This window comes from Centroberyx gerrardi, chromosome 13, assembly GCF_048128805.1.
Source record: "Centroberyx gerrardi isolate f3 chromosome 13, fCenGer3.hap1.cur.20231027, whole genome shotgun sequence".
NCBI classification, from domain to species: domain Eukaryota; kingdom Metazoa; phylum Chordata; class Actinopteri; order Beryciformes; family Berycidae; genus Centroberyx; species Centroberyx gerrardi.
The window spans coordinates 26807967-26825125 of NC_136009.1; the positions used below are offsets into that span (position 1 = coordinate 26807967).

Here is a 17159-nt window from a genome sequence, read left to right on the forward strand (position 1 = left end):
TCTCCTGCAGAGCCCTGTGGTGCCATAGTGCAGGTGTAGACGGAGTATGCTTCGAAAGATCTCTTTGGAAAATACACGCACAGTATTCCCAAATATGCAGAACATTTTAAAGTTTGGACGGCGTCGATCGCATAAATGGTTCAAAATTGGGCGGAAGTAAATAAGAGTATATAAGTGTAACTTCCTTTCAGAAAGCAGCCAAGCACACTAATTATATAAAAAACAGGCATATGACACCACCAGAGTAAGGTTTCAAGAAGTGTCAAATGTATAGCAAGATCTAGATATAAAAAGTGTATCTGACAAATTAAGAAATTCATGAAAAATATTAGAAAACACCTAAAAAGACACTTGAAACATATTAAAGCACCAATCATCAAATTATCAATATTTGAAATAGTAGGATGTTTGTTTGTAACTGTAATGTAATGTAATGTAATGTAATGTAATTGTAGTGTCTTGGTGTGATTTGAAGGACATGCTGCGGCTGGACAGGAGCGGTGTCCTTCAGCCAAGGGAGCAGCGCTGCTCTGATCTGATCGGCTAGTGATGCCTGACGGACAAGACAGCAGCAGACGATCTGACACTCAGGATAACACACCAGACCGCGGATCCAGACGACCAAACGTACACAAAGAAACGCTATAACTATATAAAATAACTATAAATACTTAATCTAAATAAATTCTCTATATATACTTTTGTTGAATAAAAGTCCTAAAAAGTGACTTTTTTGTCATTAAAATTATTAAGTACAGCAATACTGATTAAAATTGCCTGGTCAAAGCAGGAAGTGCATATAATAACCTTCTTAAGAAGTTGGTGCAATACTAACGACATCAAGTTTTGTAGTTAAACCAAGCGGCCAAAACCAATTTTGACACCAATAAGGAAGTGGTCAATACATCTTTTCGATGAGAGGTTTTGGTCTCAGTAGCTAATTTCCCTTCTTCTAATTTGTGTCCATATGGCGATTTTCAAAATAATTGCATCATTATATATAATATTATATATTATAAAATTATAAAACGGGTTGTTTTCCTAGTGATTGAGAGGTCACCGATTACGGAGCAATAGCAAGCCAAAAAATGTCAACATGGCGGCGCTCGTAAACCCGAACTTTTGGCTTCAAAACGGCCCTTCAGAAACCTGTGGGTGACGTCACACTCACTACTCCATCTGTTTTTACAGTCTATGAGTTAAACACACACTCTCTGTAGACTGTAGTTCTCTGTTGCTGCTGGCTCCACGTCTGCAGGTTGAGCCTCGTGTCATTCCCCCCTAAAAAAAAAAACAGTAATGGAAGTCACTTAAAAAATAAGGTCTTGAAAAACAAACAGGTTCAGTGAGGTTCTTGAACTCCCCAAATACTGTCTATCATTTCTCCTACTCACCATTTCTCCCATTCCATTTGTGCCTATACGAGGGGGGAGGGCCGCCGTAGGGGTGGTGTCTGTTCTTATGAAGGCGGGGTTTCTTCTTATGAAGGCAGGGTGTCTTCTTCTCTGGTTTGGGGGGCAGAAGTCTGCGCGCCTCCGCTTTGTACTCCTGCAGGAGCTTCTGTGCCTGTTCCTGTTCCAGCTCGACATACTGCAACTCCTCCAACAGCTCACTCTGCTGCTCTGGAAGACTGCAGCTCACTGGGGAAAGAAGGCAAATCAATTAGCAAAGTTGTACCGGCATCACAGAAACAAAAGGGAAGTCTATGAGGATTAAAGCAATGCAGCATGGAATAGAATGCAAAAGGGAAGGGTAGGAAAGGAGCATTTGAAAAAGTGATAGTAAGTAGAATCTACCCAAGGGTTCAAGATGGCTCCTCTTCACCCTGCCTTAGTAAGCAAGATTATTTGAGTCCCATACCCATTTCCATGGTGGAAAGCTTAACTATCTCTGGCCATATAATAAAAAATATTCTCTTTGTGGACAAGCCCCACAAAAGGCTGGAGTGCAGCATCAGCTTATCAGATGGTATAATTTCTAGAATATCTGTATGAGTCAGACCTTGGAGTTTGAGCAGGGCGGTCTCTGGGATCCGCTCCCCGTCCCGCGTCTGGCACTGGGCCAGTCGCCTCTTCCACTCCCCAGCTGAGGGGAAGACCACCACCGCCCGCCGCCTGAAGCCCCTGAACAGCTGCAGCTTGTGACGGCGTGCACAGAAGAGCACGTTGGCCTGGAAACAGAGGGACGGGAAGACAGAAGACCATAAGAGAACTCGGGAGGCACCATGAAAAGATGGGGTTGCATGAGTTTTAAAAAAAAAAAAGGACTCTTATTATCAAGTCCAAGCACATTTTCAGCTCTGTTTACTGCAACTCCTTACTGGCAGGGCTCCCGGCATGTACGCTCAAACCTCTGCAGATGATCCAGAGCGCGGCGGTGCGTTCTGGATCATCTGCAGAGGTTGATCTGGTCTTCAACCGGCCCAAAACAGCACATGTCACTCCACTGTTCATATCCCTCCACTGGCTCCCAGTCGCCGCCCGCATCAAGTTCAAGTCCTTGATGCTCACCTACAAAGCAGCAACCAAAATGGCTCCGACCTACCTGAACTCCCTCATTTAGGTCTACGCTCCCTCCCGCCCGCTACGCTCTGCCAAGGAGCGGCGCCTGGTGCTGCCACCACAACAAGGCCCTAAGTCTCTAGCCAGACTCTTCTTCTGTGGTTCCTCGGTGGTGGAACTCCATTCGATCCGCAGAGTCCCTCTCAATCTTTAAGAAAAGGCTAAAGACCCAGCTCTTTAGTGAACACCTTCTCACCTGATGGACTGTGTAATTAAAAAATAAATATTCTTTATCTGCCTCTATGCGCTGCCTCGTGGCTCCTATGTCTGGTCGGACTAGAACTTATCTTTATGGCACTTACTCTCGTTGTTCTCTCCTGACGAGATCCTTGCTTGTGTTGTATGAAAATCTCATATGTATGTCGCTTTGGATAAATGCGTCTGCCAAATGGGAAATTGTAATTGTTTATTGTATCATGGTTATAACTTGGGAGTGAATAGAAGAGGGAGGGAAATATTCACAAAAAATTAAGGTAGACATGGAACAGACACAGCTGTACAAGGCTGTAAAAAAAGTAAATTATAGACAAGGACAATAAAAATGAAATAGATTATCAAAGATATTTATGAATATCTATTGCTTAGTTAAAGGGTAACTTTGGTATTTTTCAACCTGGACCCTATTTTCCCATCTTTTTGTGTCTAAGTGACTAAAGGGTGTAACTTCCTGCAACAACTCAACTCTCGCGAGACTTGGTTACACACAGACCGGATCAAGCGAAAGGTGAAGAAAAACATTTAATTTCTCTGTAGGGTCCTTTCCATAATGTTGTCAGACACTTATAATAACAATCTGAGCCTGTCAGTGGCAGAAACAAGAACTTTTAGTGGACGTACGTTGACGGTGAGATTTGCCCCGTCGGATTACATCGCAGCTCGTTTCGCGGCTGCCGGCTGAAGCGATCTCGCTCAATACTGGACCGATTTCAAAAATTGTTGTCGCCTTTAGTCACTTAGACACAAAAAGATGGGAAAATAGGGTCCAGGTTGAAAAATACCAAAGTTACCCTTTAATAAAACAGCACTTTCTAGCCGCTTCAAACTAGAAGGTTTAGAAAGCAGGTAAATGTACCCTCATGTCTCCGTGATCCAACTTGCATTCATAGGAAATGTACTAGTTATCTGGAGTATATATAACAGATATTTCAGTAGATAATAATAATAACACTCCCAGAAGTTTGCAGAGTTAAAGTCAATGTGTGTATTTGTGGGAAAAACAGTGTTACCTGGTTGAGGATGTAGTTCCCTGGAGTATGAGCGGCCATCTTGATCAGCTCAGTCAGACACTGACAGGCCTGCTGCAGCCTGCTCTCCCTCTGACCACTGCTCTGTAAACACACACACACACACACACACACACACAGACACACACAGACACACACGCACAACTCATTCACATCTGGCTGAAATAACACCATTGGTCAGAAATGTCACAAGTGTCATCCAAGCATCTAGAAATGTGAGTATGTAAACGTATAACTAGTTACCATATACAGAAAGTAATAAAGTAACTTAATCACACTACTTTTAATAAGGAGTAATAAGTAGGGCTGAACGATTTTGAAAAAATATCTAATTGCGATTATTTTGACTGATATTGCAATTGCGATATGATTTGCGATATTAGAGGGAATGATCATTTTTACATCATTATTCTCATTTTCATTGAAAAACGTATTAAAATGATTATGGTGTGATTTTTGCGGGGATCTGTACCAAACAAGGATGTTTTCTTAAGTCTGTAGAATATGATGTGTAGGCAGGACATCTCTGCAGCACGACAATATTTAATTTAAAATGGTATTTTGACACACATTTCGCCTTTAACAAATATTGCGCCTCCTGCGATTTGAAAATTGCAGTAGGCCATATTGCGATTTTGATAAAATTTCGATTAATTGTTCAGCCCTATAGGCTATGTGAGTTGCTATTTTGTCTGTGGAGTGGTCCTTGTGGTCCGGACCAGCTGTTCAGTGGTCCGCGGTGTGGTCCTTGTGTATCGCTTAGAAAGTTAAAGTTTGAACGGCGTCGATAGCATAAACGGTACAAAAGTAGTTACATTGCAAAGTTTTGGCGGAAGAATGATAAGTTAGAAGTAAATCGGAGTGTATAAGTGTGACCGTAGGCCATATTGCGATTTCGATAAAATTTCGATTAATTGTTCAGCCCTAGTAATAAGTAATAAATAATATATTACATTTTGAAAGTAACTTCCCCAACACAGTGTGGTGTTAATGAACAGACTGGAGGTTGGACTGACCATCATGCAGGCCAGCAGCTCCTTGGCGCCCAGGATCTTGAAGTGTTTCTCTGGCTGCTGCTCCATCAGCGCCCCGGCCCAGCGGCTCTTCCCAGAACCAGGGAGACCCACCATCATCACCACCTGCAGACGGGACAGGCACGGAGAGGGGAGGGTGAGGGTACGGAAAGAAAAAACAATTAGGCCACTCGTGATGCTTCCATCTAATTATCAGGCATGTATTGAGCACATTTTTGAAAAGTCACAAAACATAAAATTAGGTGTGAGTTAGGTGTGTTTTTATCAATGGGGTTGAAGCAAATAAATAGGTTTGTGCACATTCTGCAAACAGGTTTCTGGAAATAGATGAAAAACCACATCCACAAGAAAAAACGGAGGTAGGCTTTTAAGAATTGATAGTAGTGGGCATGTTTTTGTTGTTCTTTTGTGTCAGCTGGTGTCGGCCATTTTTCATCCTGTCTGAAGACAAAAAAATAATAAATGCACTTGGCAATATTATATATACATATATATATATATATATATATATATATATATATATATGCGCCTCCTGCGATTTGAAAATTGCAGTAGGCCATATTGCGATTTCGATCAAATTTCGATTAATTGTTCAGCCCTATACGCCGACTAATGGGAGGTTATGCTGGAAAGACATTTTACAATCAGTTTGGCTGCAACATTTCTGAATTTCCAAAGCTGATATTAAATTGTTTTGCTTTGAGAACGAACCATTTGTCGGCCGGATCATGGCAAGCCTACATCTTCATTTATTTCACAAATGTGTTTCCATCACTATTTATCACAATTTCTTTATCAACAAAAAAACTTTCCGCCACAGGCAAGCATAAAAACTTCATTGTGATATCAAGGAAATTTGACTAAAATGTGCCGTTTCCATTCCGCCTTTCCAAATCGATACGTCAGACTTAAACACATAAAAAATACTTGGTATGGAAACCCAACAACTGTCACCGTGTCTGTCTCACCTCACACTGTGCTCTGGATGTAGGGGCCAGCGCGGCGCGGAGCCTGTCCCCGGCAGGGAGGGCCACCAGCGGGATGAACCCCGGCGGGCCGGGGTACCAGGGCGGGGCGGCGGGGTCCAGGAGGAATCTGACCGAGCAGCTCTTACAGAGAGCGTGAGGGAAGAGAGCGCGACCCTGCGGCACCGAGGCACCCAGGGAAAACGCCACACCCATGAAACGACCGTTCTTATGGAAGGACAGCTCGGCAGCACTGTCTGTGGAGAAAGACTGGGGGTGTGCACGCATAAACATCACACACACACACACACACACAGTCAATGTTAAAGCCCCAAAGAATATAAAGAGAGGAAGAGATGGAGCGAAAAGAAGCACACACACACACAGAGGTGTCACTCACAGCGTAACAGCCAATGATATCGCCTTCTGAGAAGGGTTCTCCAAACTCCTCCTCCTCTCCACCTGACACTTTTTTGCCACGTCCGTCATAAGCGTAAGAGCACTCGTCTTCACCTGGGACAGGACAGGTGGAGAGCCGGAGGGAGGAAAAAAGCAAGTGAGAAATTAAGGAAAAAATAAGCCGATGTATTCAAAATAGTCACATTTCCTACAAGACTGTATGCAAATTAACAAATATAATGCAGTAAATATGAAAACAAGCATGAAACAGCCCTATCCTCCTTATACTCTGAAAATATAGATATTCTGTGGTCCCAAAAAATATTTTTGATGTTCTATACATTCCCTTTGAGGTGAATGTACAGATAACTGGCTTCAATTTGAAGATATTTTCATTCATGTCTGACAAACTGGTAAAAAATGGCATTTTTGTACATAGTCCACCCCTCATTTCAGGCATTTTAACAAGAGCCAAAACATCCCCAAAACATGGCCTACTGCGCAAATATTGTATGTTATGGATATGTGTGTATTTAAGCGATAAGAACAACTTTTGTTAGCTGAGGGTGTCAGATATGATCAGAATAACATACAACATACAGTAAATTACACGGGGGAAACCGGAATCTCCATGGAAAGTGAATGTGCCCCCATCAAAATCCTGAAGTTAACGTGAAATAATCCCGCTTTCTAATCCTTACCCAGCAGCAGAGAGCTGCTAGCCGCTGACCAGCCCACTCTCAGGCCGTAGGGCTCCAGGCCTCGACCCCCTGCGGCCAGCAGCTTCCTCTCCAGCCGCACCTCGAAGCCCACCCTGCCCCGCCGCACCCCGTGGGTGAGCCTGCAGCCCGCCCACAGCAGGGGGAACCGGGCCCAGAAGCGCGGCTGGCCACAGGCGCCGTCAGGACCCACCTCGAAGTGGAGGTCACTACCGTCTGTGGAAACAAGGTCACGGGGGATTCAAGATGTCTGTGTGCTGCTCCTGTCCGCTGCTTTTATTTTGTTATGAAGACACTGCATCAACTGGGACAATTCTCTTGACAAAATGAACTGAACACAGATTAAAATAAAGCTGCAACAATGGGATGAGGCATGTCCGGTAACCTATCTTCATCAAGTTAGTTGTTTCCATCCACTTACATGGATCTAGTCGGACTTTGTCTTCATCCTCCTCCTCCACTACCTCCACTTTATCTGGAGGAGGCTGTGGTGATTTGGCCCTGGGTGGAGAGAGAGAGAGAGAGAGAGAGAGAGAGAGAGAGAGAGAGAGAGAGAGAGAGAGAGAGAGAGAGAGACGTTCGTTGACACCCATGACACCCCTCTTATAAAAGATCAGACGTTAATTGGTGATCTATGCGGTTTGCTGCACTGAACCCCAGACTTTTAAAGGCTCCACCTCCTTTGCAGATCATGCCACTATACTAGATATAGTGGCTATTACTATACTACTTTACTATATCATTACTATATCTAGACTGAAAGCGGCCCGTCACACATGCGGTACCTTTGGTAGCGGATCTCCTCTTTGAACTCGTAGAAAGCCCTGCCTCTGGTCCTCTCCTCCCAACCCGTCTGCCTGGATTCTGGGGCTTGTGCAACTTTAGTTTTCTTTACTGGGAGCTGTCGGACGGTGCAGCCGGTGTTGTATACCGGCGGTGTTGACACATCAGTAACCGGCTCTGTCTGAGTGGCAGTGTCCGTATATGTTTTGGTAGAGCCGCCGGGTCGCCACGGCTCTGTGCACGGGACGGCAGCCCGGCGGAGGTGACCGGCTGCCGGGGGGAGAGACGAGGCGGCGGCGGCGGCGGCGGCGGCGGCGCCCACTCCCATCGGTGTTAACGGTGTCGGTGGCCTGTCGTTTTGTGTTTTTACCTCCTCTTTGTCGCTTTGACTCGTTTTGTGCAGTCTTGCCTCAAAAGCAGACCACAGTGCCCCGACCAGGCGCTTGGTTCCCTGCCGAAGTTCCCCCAGTCTGGCCCGAAGGTACTTTTTGACTCTCGTGAGCTTCATTTTTACGCGAGTTTAACAAAACTTTTGTTTGTTGTTTAACAACCCGAACGCGGTTTTTTGGCTTCTACACGTATGCTCCTCAATAAAATCAAAGGTTTGTGCAAATGTTAACTACGGGAAAAGAAAAGCTGCGAGCTACCTGGACCAGAACCGTTTGGGATGCCGCCAGTTGTTTGCAGATGCGGAAAATTTGAGACTTCCGGTCTGGCGCTTCAAAATAAAAGCACGAGATTTTAAACATGTATAAATACTGTTTTAAACCAATTACTTTGTATTTAATCGTCAAATTCAATAAGTGAGCACCCATATTAATGTTTAATGTCAAAATAATAATGGAAAATGCCATAATATGTGCCATTTGTAACTATAAACGCTGCATATATTACACTTTATGATATTTTCTGACTACCTTTCATTGTAACTGCACAAGTTCTATGTCAAAACACTCCTGCAGACCTGTACTTTCACTACACACCAACATTTGGGCTCAAGCTGTTTAAGAAAAATCATGGCAGGCCCTCAAAGTCAACCATACTCTAACACTGGAGTGTTAACACTAACACTCTAACCCTAACCCTAACACACTTAATGTGTGTGTGGGTGTGTATGTATGTGTGGGTGTGTGAGTGTCACAACCTCAGCCAGCACTAGAACCACATCCTAACCTGCTGATCTCCACTGTGTGTGTGTGTGTGTGTGTGTGTGTGTGCGTGTGTGTGTGTGTGTGTGTGTCTCCGTCACCATGTATGATTATTTATGACTACATACATTACTACTACATTACTACATACATGATCATATATGCAAAATGTTCTTGCCATGATTCTTTGCAATTTCACTCACCACTTTTATAGCTTTTATATCATGGCACTTTGTAATTTTAAAAAAAAGAAAATAAACAAACGCAAAGGTCAACATGGATGGAGGGGCTCCTGATTCAAGTTGGCTGTACCTGCGTCTTTAACTAGGCTACAATCAAATTAATGTTATTCCTCTGTGAGAGCTTTTCTTTAATAAATTAATTGAAATGTACTTAAGTGTCCTCATCACTGGTAAATTCTTAAGCTTGTGCTAAATGAATGTTGATTAGAATACATTCAAATCAACTCAATTCAATTCAAATCAACGCTGGTTTAGGATACGGTGAGTAGTGGATAGGGAACGCTGGCTGGCTTCCATATTGACACGCAAGCAGACAACAATGAATGAAATATGGGAGCATACATCATCTAAACTGCGGCGATCGGATGGCGTATCTGTACCGCATCCATCTACTATTACTGACTGGGTGGATGACATACGAAAGTGGCCCGAAATAACATACATGGACATTTTCAATTACTACAACAATGTAATTGAAAATGTCCGTGTATGCCATTTCTGTGAGGAACTACTAAAGCAAATTGATTTGAGTTTAACCCACTACTCATTTAAACTCAAGTGTCGTGCTAGTCGATGTCAAAACACACTAAAATCATGTCTGTCAGGCTGCCTCCTCTGCGGGTCTGAGCTGTTAACAGGCCGACCTGTCTCCAGGGCCGGCTCTAAATTGCTGGAGGCCCTATAGGCAAAATGTTCTGTGGAGGCCCCCCTTTTGAGACGAATCCTACCCGCCATCAAGCAATAAAGACTAAGTAAAAAATTGGCGTTTAAAGCACTGTATTTTTGTTACCTATTATACGATTGAGCACATGAATATCAAAATAAAATGTCATAAATACAAAGGTGAATGTGGGTCTCTCCTCTTGTGTGGACGTGAGCTTAAGATGAGGACTTTCAAGACCGCAGTGGCTTGAGAACTGTTAACAGAAGAACGGTGATGTCACTTCTCTTGACCAATACCTGCACTTTTTTGTCCGGCTCACTATTGCTGTCTGGGTCCTCTGTACCATGTGGCTTGTGGCTCTGCTGCCTCAGTTCTGCACTAAGAATTTCAACATTAAAATTCTCTAAATTGGAAATCATTACATACCTTCTCTACAGCTAGCATAAATGAACTTACAGAAAAGTAATTTTGCCATTGCAACTTAAATTGCAATTACATCTCACTCAACAAGGCTGCATTATTTTGACCTCCACATGCAGTCAAAAAACACAGAAAACACAATAGTACAAATCAGTTAAACCTCATTAAACTTTCAACTGCCAAGAACCATCTCAAATTCACACCACCAACTTCCCGGGGTTTTAACACACATACCTGACTCGTGTTTATTTGAACTTTCTCTTTGCAGCCCCCGACGGAGAGGGGGTTGTAGCCAATTCAGTGGTCTGTCCACGGACCATGGTCGCTAACACGGACCACCAGTTACTACCACTAGGGGCGCTGAAGCTAGTGGTCGGCTGTGGTCCGGACCAGTTGGTGAGAGGTCTGTGGAGTGGTCTTTGTGGTCCTGATCCACCTTCTCCCTTCTCTCTCCTTCTCGTGTGTTGGCAACACTTTTGTTAGCTGAATAATTGTCAGAAATCATAATCCTTTGTCTATTAAATATATTATTATCGATTCTTATTGTTGCACTGTATTTTGCAGTTTGTGTGGTTATACCTGAATAGTAAGATCTATCTATCTATCTATCTATCTATCTATCTATGCATAGGCTATGTGAGTAGCTATTTTGTCTGTGGAGTGGTCCTTGTGGTCCGGACCAGTTGTTCAGTGGTCCGCGGTGTGGTCCTTGTGGTCCAGCGGAGTGGTTCTTGTGTATCGCTTAGAAAGTTAAAGTTTGAACGGTGTCGATAGCATAAACGGTACAAAAGTAGTTACATTGCAAAGTTTTGGCGGAAGAATAATAAGTTAGAAGTAAATCGGAGAGTATAAGTGTGACTTGCTGAAGCAAGCACACTAATAATGATCGGCAAGGTTTTGAAGTTTTTGAACCCTGATTCTCCAGTTGAAGGAAAATTTTCTTACTCACTGTGCCACCCTGCTGCCCGAAGTTAAAGGAGAATCTCAATAGAAGTCAAACTATAAAAGCAATTTTAAAGCTGCAATAAGCGATTTTCCTGACCACTAGAGGGCGACAGGAACCGCAACATGTTTGAAAATAACACACAGCAAAACCACTGCACTACGGAGGCCTACTAAGGACAAATGGAAGGATATAGGCAGCTAAGCTAGGCTAAGCGTACCTGTGGAGAAATGTCGCCGGTTACCAGTCTGGCTTTGCCAGAACTTTCTCCTGCTGAAGGTTACATGTCCCACAATGACAAGTGAAGAGGGAGGGAGCAAGTTTATTAGATTAATAAGTTTATAAGTTTAACAAGTTTATTAGTTTAACGAGTTTATTTAACGAGTTTACTAGTTTAACAAGTTTATTAGTTTAACGAGTTTATAAGTTTAACAAGTTTACTAGTTTAACAAGTTTATTAGTTTAACGAGTTTATTAGTTTAACAAGTTTACTAGTTTAACAAGTTTATTAGTTTAACGAGTTTATTAGTTTAACGAGTTTATTTAACGAGTTTATTAGTTTAACAAGTTTATTAGTTTAACGAGTTTATTAGTTTAATGAGTTTATTAGTTTAACAAGTTTATTAGTTTAACGAGTTTATTTAACGAGTTTACTAGTTTAACAAGTTTACTAGTTTAACAAGTTTATTAGTTTAACAAGTTTATTAGTTTAACGAGTTTACTAGTTTAACAAGTTTATTAGTTTAACGAGTTTATTAGTTTAACAAGTTTACTAGTTTAACGAGTTTATTAGTTTAACAAGTTTACTAGTTTAACAAGTTTATTAGTTTAACAAGTTTACTCCCTTCATCGATAGAGAATTGTTTTCAGGAACAGGAAGGGGAGAGAACCGCTTTTAAACAGCGAGGGAGGAGCCAAGCAATTTTTTTTAAAATGAAAAGCTGCTGAGTGGAGCGGGAGGAGCTTCGTTCAGGAGCCGAATCTGACAACAAGCTTTAGAAAAGAGGTGAAAACAGCAACGCAGCTGCTGCTGTGTGGATATTGGTTTATATCATTATGTATCAATTAAATCTCCACATAGCACACATTAGTTTCAGGATTGGTTAAAAAGTCTGATATCGCTTACTGCAGGTTTAAAGGGGAAAGTCTTCAGGGAGTTTAAACACCTTCGCTCCCTGAGGACGACGTCACTCTCAGATCCCTGCAGGTTTTCATGCAGCAGGGATTTGTTTTTTCGACTTTTGTGTTGACTGTTTTATGATCGACTCGGCCTGATATTTATTCCACGTTCACGTCATATCAGATTTATCGTCAATGTGAACTGCTGGAAAAAACATTCATGTGAGCCTCCTAGTGGTGAGTAGTGTTGGACTGGTGTTAAAGTTTTGACAGCAGCGATTAAAGCAGAGCCCAACTGCAAATTTTAAAGAGGGATGCACTCCTTTCCTCTCACATTTTCTCATTCCCTTGTTACTTGAAGAGCTTTATTTCAAAATGAATCAGAAAAATATGACACCTACCCTGACAGAATGACTGCAAAGAAGTCACGTGAAAACCCACATGTGGATTCAAAGCACATGTGCTGTTTGGATACGTCGGTTTTCATATGAACATGTGAAATTTCCCCATTTCCCAGGTGAAAATGACATTTCCAACTGAGAATCGTCTCACAAACATTGATTGGTTTTGAAATATCGATCAGTGAACATCAAGTAACATTTCTTTTTTCCAAAGTGGATTTACAGCGTTTTGAAATGAAGCCCTTCACATTTTACTTTCCTCTCACATTTTCTCAGTCGCCTTGCTTTTTCACCTCAAGCATAATAATAAACCACTTGAATTGCATTACATTGTGATTCTCCACACACACACACACACACACACACACACACACACACACACACACACACACACACTGAGCTGTGCTGAGCATCCTGACCAGGACAGGAATAATAACCAGGCAGCAGATGGATGCTGGTAAGGTTTTCTACTCTAGAAACCAGTTTGGCAGGTAATTCACAGGCTCACGTCTCGTATAAAAAGCAGTTTGTCTGGTAAAATAGTCAAAGTGGCTCCTGAGTTTTGGAAGCCAGCGGCCATCATGGCCGTAGGATGAAGAAGTGATTTCCTGTTCTGCTTCTACCCGCCATTAAAGAAAAGCTGCTGGCTCTTTTCCCACCAGGCCCATTCATAAAGCTGCTGTCTTTCTGCTGCTGCGATAATTAAATTTACCTTTCTTTCTTTCTTTCTTTCTTTGTTACTTTCTTTCCTCCCTGCTCCCATGACTCCACAACTCATTTGATTTACTTTACACAAAGGTTAGAATGAAATATCGCTTTGCTGATTGTCTTTGGCTTGAAAATTGTTAAATTTGGAGTCATATAGGAGAGAATACTGGCCCAAAATATCGGCTATCGGCAGCTTCGATCCAAAATATATCAGCGTCGGTATCGGCCTGCAACACCCATATCAGTTGAACCGTAGCACGCGCTTGCAGGGCTTCATAAGCAAAGCAGACCAGATCCCACCAGCAGGCTCTGGTTGTACATGCAGACTTTCTGAAATCTGCCACTTTACCCAAAGCTCGCCTTGGGTCGGGGGAAATACCTTCCCCCTTTTTCTCAGTCAGTGCTTCCTGGTTGATGGCGAGGCTCCTGCACTCGTATTTTCATTGGCTACACAGAATGTCAATCAGCGACACCGGGCATGAGGAGACAACATCACCTCTGGCGCCATTTTTGTTTTGTTCCTCTGTATTAAACGTCCCGGCGGGGAGAAGAACAGTTCAGCTGAGATGTCAGTTTTAGACTCTGTCATGACATGACATCACATTTTGTCATTTAGCCGACGCTTTTGTCCAAAGCGACTTACAATAAGTGCATTTCGTCAACAGCAGTCAAACCAACTGTACATCATTCAAGTTCAAGTTTATTTGTCATTTACACAGCAGCATACACAAGGTAAAGAGTGCAATGAAATGCTTGTATGCATTTCTCAGTATAAAAACAAGAGTAACATCTATTCTCAAAGATAAATAAGAATAAAATAAAAAAATAAAATAAGAATCAATATGATAAAAAAATAGAAATGATAAAAAATAGAGTTTTTTTTAGAGTTTGTTATTAAAATGGAGATGGAGTTTTGTGCTAACATCATATCACACAGATGAAGTCTTCACAGAAGCTGTTTACAGGAGTTAGCTGTGCCTGTTAGCCTGTCTGCTAACAGGCTGCAGAAAAAGCTTCTAAATTTGCTCGATTCTGATTGGTCATCCGCTTCCTTTGCTTCCTCCGCCCCTTCTGTGTGGAACAGGTATGAATACTGAACAGGGTTTCTCACCTGGAGGTTGGTTTCTGCTCTCGGTGATGAACGGGCCGGTGGCTCCGGTCTCCCGCCTGCAGCGGGTCTTCCAGCAGGCGGCATTAGGGAAACAAGCTGTCTGGGCCAATAATGGGAAAGTAATGATGATGGTGCTGCTGTTACTGCCAGGGGTGGAGAGGAGGAGGAGGATGATGATGATGATGATGATGATGATGATGGTTTTAATGGTGGCGATGCAGCTCAAATGCCCCACGGTCATGAAAACACAAACCCTAATATACATTCTCATTATGAAGTTCGCCCCAAGGACCGAACCTGCTATCAGCCAGACTGGGAACAGCCAAGGACCGGACTTAAAGGTGCAGCGTGTCGCATTGTAACACCGATAAATCATCACCATATTAATTTTGAGACATTAGGATAATTACCGTAAACAAAGGAGTCCATCAGTGGTCAGCCTGTCAGCCTCTACCAGCCTCTACTCTGCATCCTCCATAGTTTCTCCACCTGGTGGATCTGGAGGGAAATCTGCTGGATCGCTTTACGGCACAAAACAGGAAGAGGTTCTGTTCTTCCAGAGCAAACGGAGCTAAAGCTGAAAGAGTTTCTGGCAGCAGATGGTGGAAGGAGGGAAAGGAAGATGGAGAAATCACTTCCAACATGTTGATCCTCGGGCAGGAAGCAACGGGGCTTATGGGAAATGTAGTCTTTATTTGGAGAAACACTAGAACTAACAATACTACTGCTTGTGAGATAGAGGCGATCAATCGTCTCCACCATAGTTTCATTTGTTTATTATACCAAAGTATCACAGTTAATTTGACAATGATATATTGATGTTTAAATTACTACACATGGCACCTTTAATTTATCTGAATCCATAGAGTTTGATTCACTGGGTGGCACAGTTACGATGTATGTGTAAAAGGTAAAGCAGTCAGGTAATTCTGGATATATTATACAGGTAAAAAAACAAAACAAAGGTAAAAATTGAGATTATCACAGTGCTGGAACTGATAATCTGTCTCCTCAACTCTTACATATTACAAAGGGAAAGTTAAAATCCTGGGAAACTGGACTAGAATAGCTTTTATTTCCCCTGATGTCACAGCTGAGGATCTTTTTAGTCCTTCACTGCAAGACCAGAGAGGCCATTTTACTGGATACAGACTGTTTTCGGAGAGGAAGATGAAGCGCCTGTGGCCGGTCGGAGCGTGGATCTGCAGTTTTATCCGGAATCCCTTATTTGGACATGTGACACCAGGATACGTCACATGTGAACAGTTCCTCATGGATGTTGGGTCCGATTAGCGATTAAGACTGTATTCCCTGTTTCAGCGACGGTCTGCTTCACACTCATAACACTTCCACACTTCTCACACTGGAAACTTCCCAGTAGGCCCACAGCCTCTTCTGCTGTCGGACACTTCCAAAGGATGGAAACTTGAATTTTCTCCATTTGACTTCAATAGAGTTTGCTAACATGTGGAGACGGAAAAAACTCTCCAGTCACTTTCCATGAACAAATTTTCTCTAGCTGGTCCGGGGATTCAAACCAGCAACCTTCCATTCACAAATAGATAGATAGATAGATAGATAGATAGATAGATAGATAGATAGACAGATAGATAGATAGATAGATAGATAGCTCTACGAACCAGTAATCCCATAAAATAACCTTACATTTTACCTTAATTCATGCAAAATCCCCTTAAAATTAATTAAAGGAGTTATTAATGGAGGAGATCCCACCGAAAACCTCCTTAAACATCCCCTTAACCTTGACTCCTTAGCCTACTTTCTAATTTAATGAAAAATTCAGGGAGACAGGAACGTTTCCATTAATTTCCACTTAATAACCCTGTAAACCTGCACAAAAGGCATGAAGAATCCCTTAATTGGTGTCTCTGTGAATCAACCCATGAATAAATCCCTTATAAACCCATGATACTAACCTTACTTTTTTAAAGCTATGTTATGTTTAATGGATAATTCATGTTTATGTAATGGAGAAATTAAGGACATTTCATGGATGAAAAAAAATTAAGGGGTTTGGTTTCATTGTACAGACAGACAGACAGACAGACACTTTATTCATTACCTAGGTTTGTAAATTAATCAGTGCAGTAAATAATTTCCCTCCATCTCTGATCAGCACCCATTGAGTCTCCCACTGGGTGAGTGTGGCGCCCTCTGCCGGCCTGCAGCAGGTGTGTTTATCAGCGGTGTGAAGAGAAACACGGAGGCAGCAGCAGCTTTCCTCCTGCAAACAACTCCGTCTGAACTCCAGAAGAAGAAGATTTCATCCGTTTTGTCACCGGTGTGTGTTTTCAACCTCTTCCAAAGTCACCCAAAATCTGCAAATGAGCCGCGTCAAGCCCGCCAGAGTTAGCTAGCATAAGACAGGAAGTTAAGCGGTTTCGCCTTCAAAATAAATGCGTAAAATCTATCCCTTCAGGAAAAAAATCAAAATTGTATCAAAATACTGAGTCGAATCGTTACATTAAATATATTATCTCTATCCGATAGATAGATACTATACAGATTATGTTAAAAACACTATCTTTCAACAAATTGTATACACTTGCGTTTGAGTGTCATGTCTTTTATCCCTCTATTTTTGGTATCATGTTGTTTTTAACCCCTGTTCTTATCCTTTTATTTTATACTGTGTTCTTGTTTGTACTATTTAAATGTAATTTAATTTGTATGACAT

General features: G+C 42.2%; 2 protein-coding genes across 2 annotated transcripts in view; both read right to left on the reverse strand.

Moving 5' to 3' along the window:
- Positions 1 to 17159, reverse strand: part of LOC139925914 (tripartite motif-containing protein 16-like) — a 303498-nt gene that overhangs the window by 119374 nt on the left and 166965 nt on the right. The gene's annotated exons all lie outside the window — the stretch shown is intronic.
- LOC139912277 (heterogeneous nuclear ribonucleoprotein U-like protein 2) lies at positions 1143 to 8213 on the reverse strand. Its single transcript, XM_078287889.1, has 10 exons — positions 7708 to 8213; positions 7344 to 7423; positions 6905 to 7138; positions 6205 to 6317; positions 5808 to 6074; positions 4822 to 4944; positions 3788 to 3889; positions 2002 to 2170; positions 1395 to 1640; positions 1143 to 1281 (listed from the first exon to the last, which is right to left on the reverse strand). The coding sequence occupies exons 1-10, from the start codon at positions 8211 to 8213 to the stop codon at positions 1193 to 1195; spliced, it is 1929 nt and encodes a 642-aa protein (XP_078144015.1). The 3' UTR covers positions 1143 to 1192.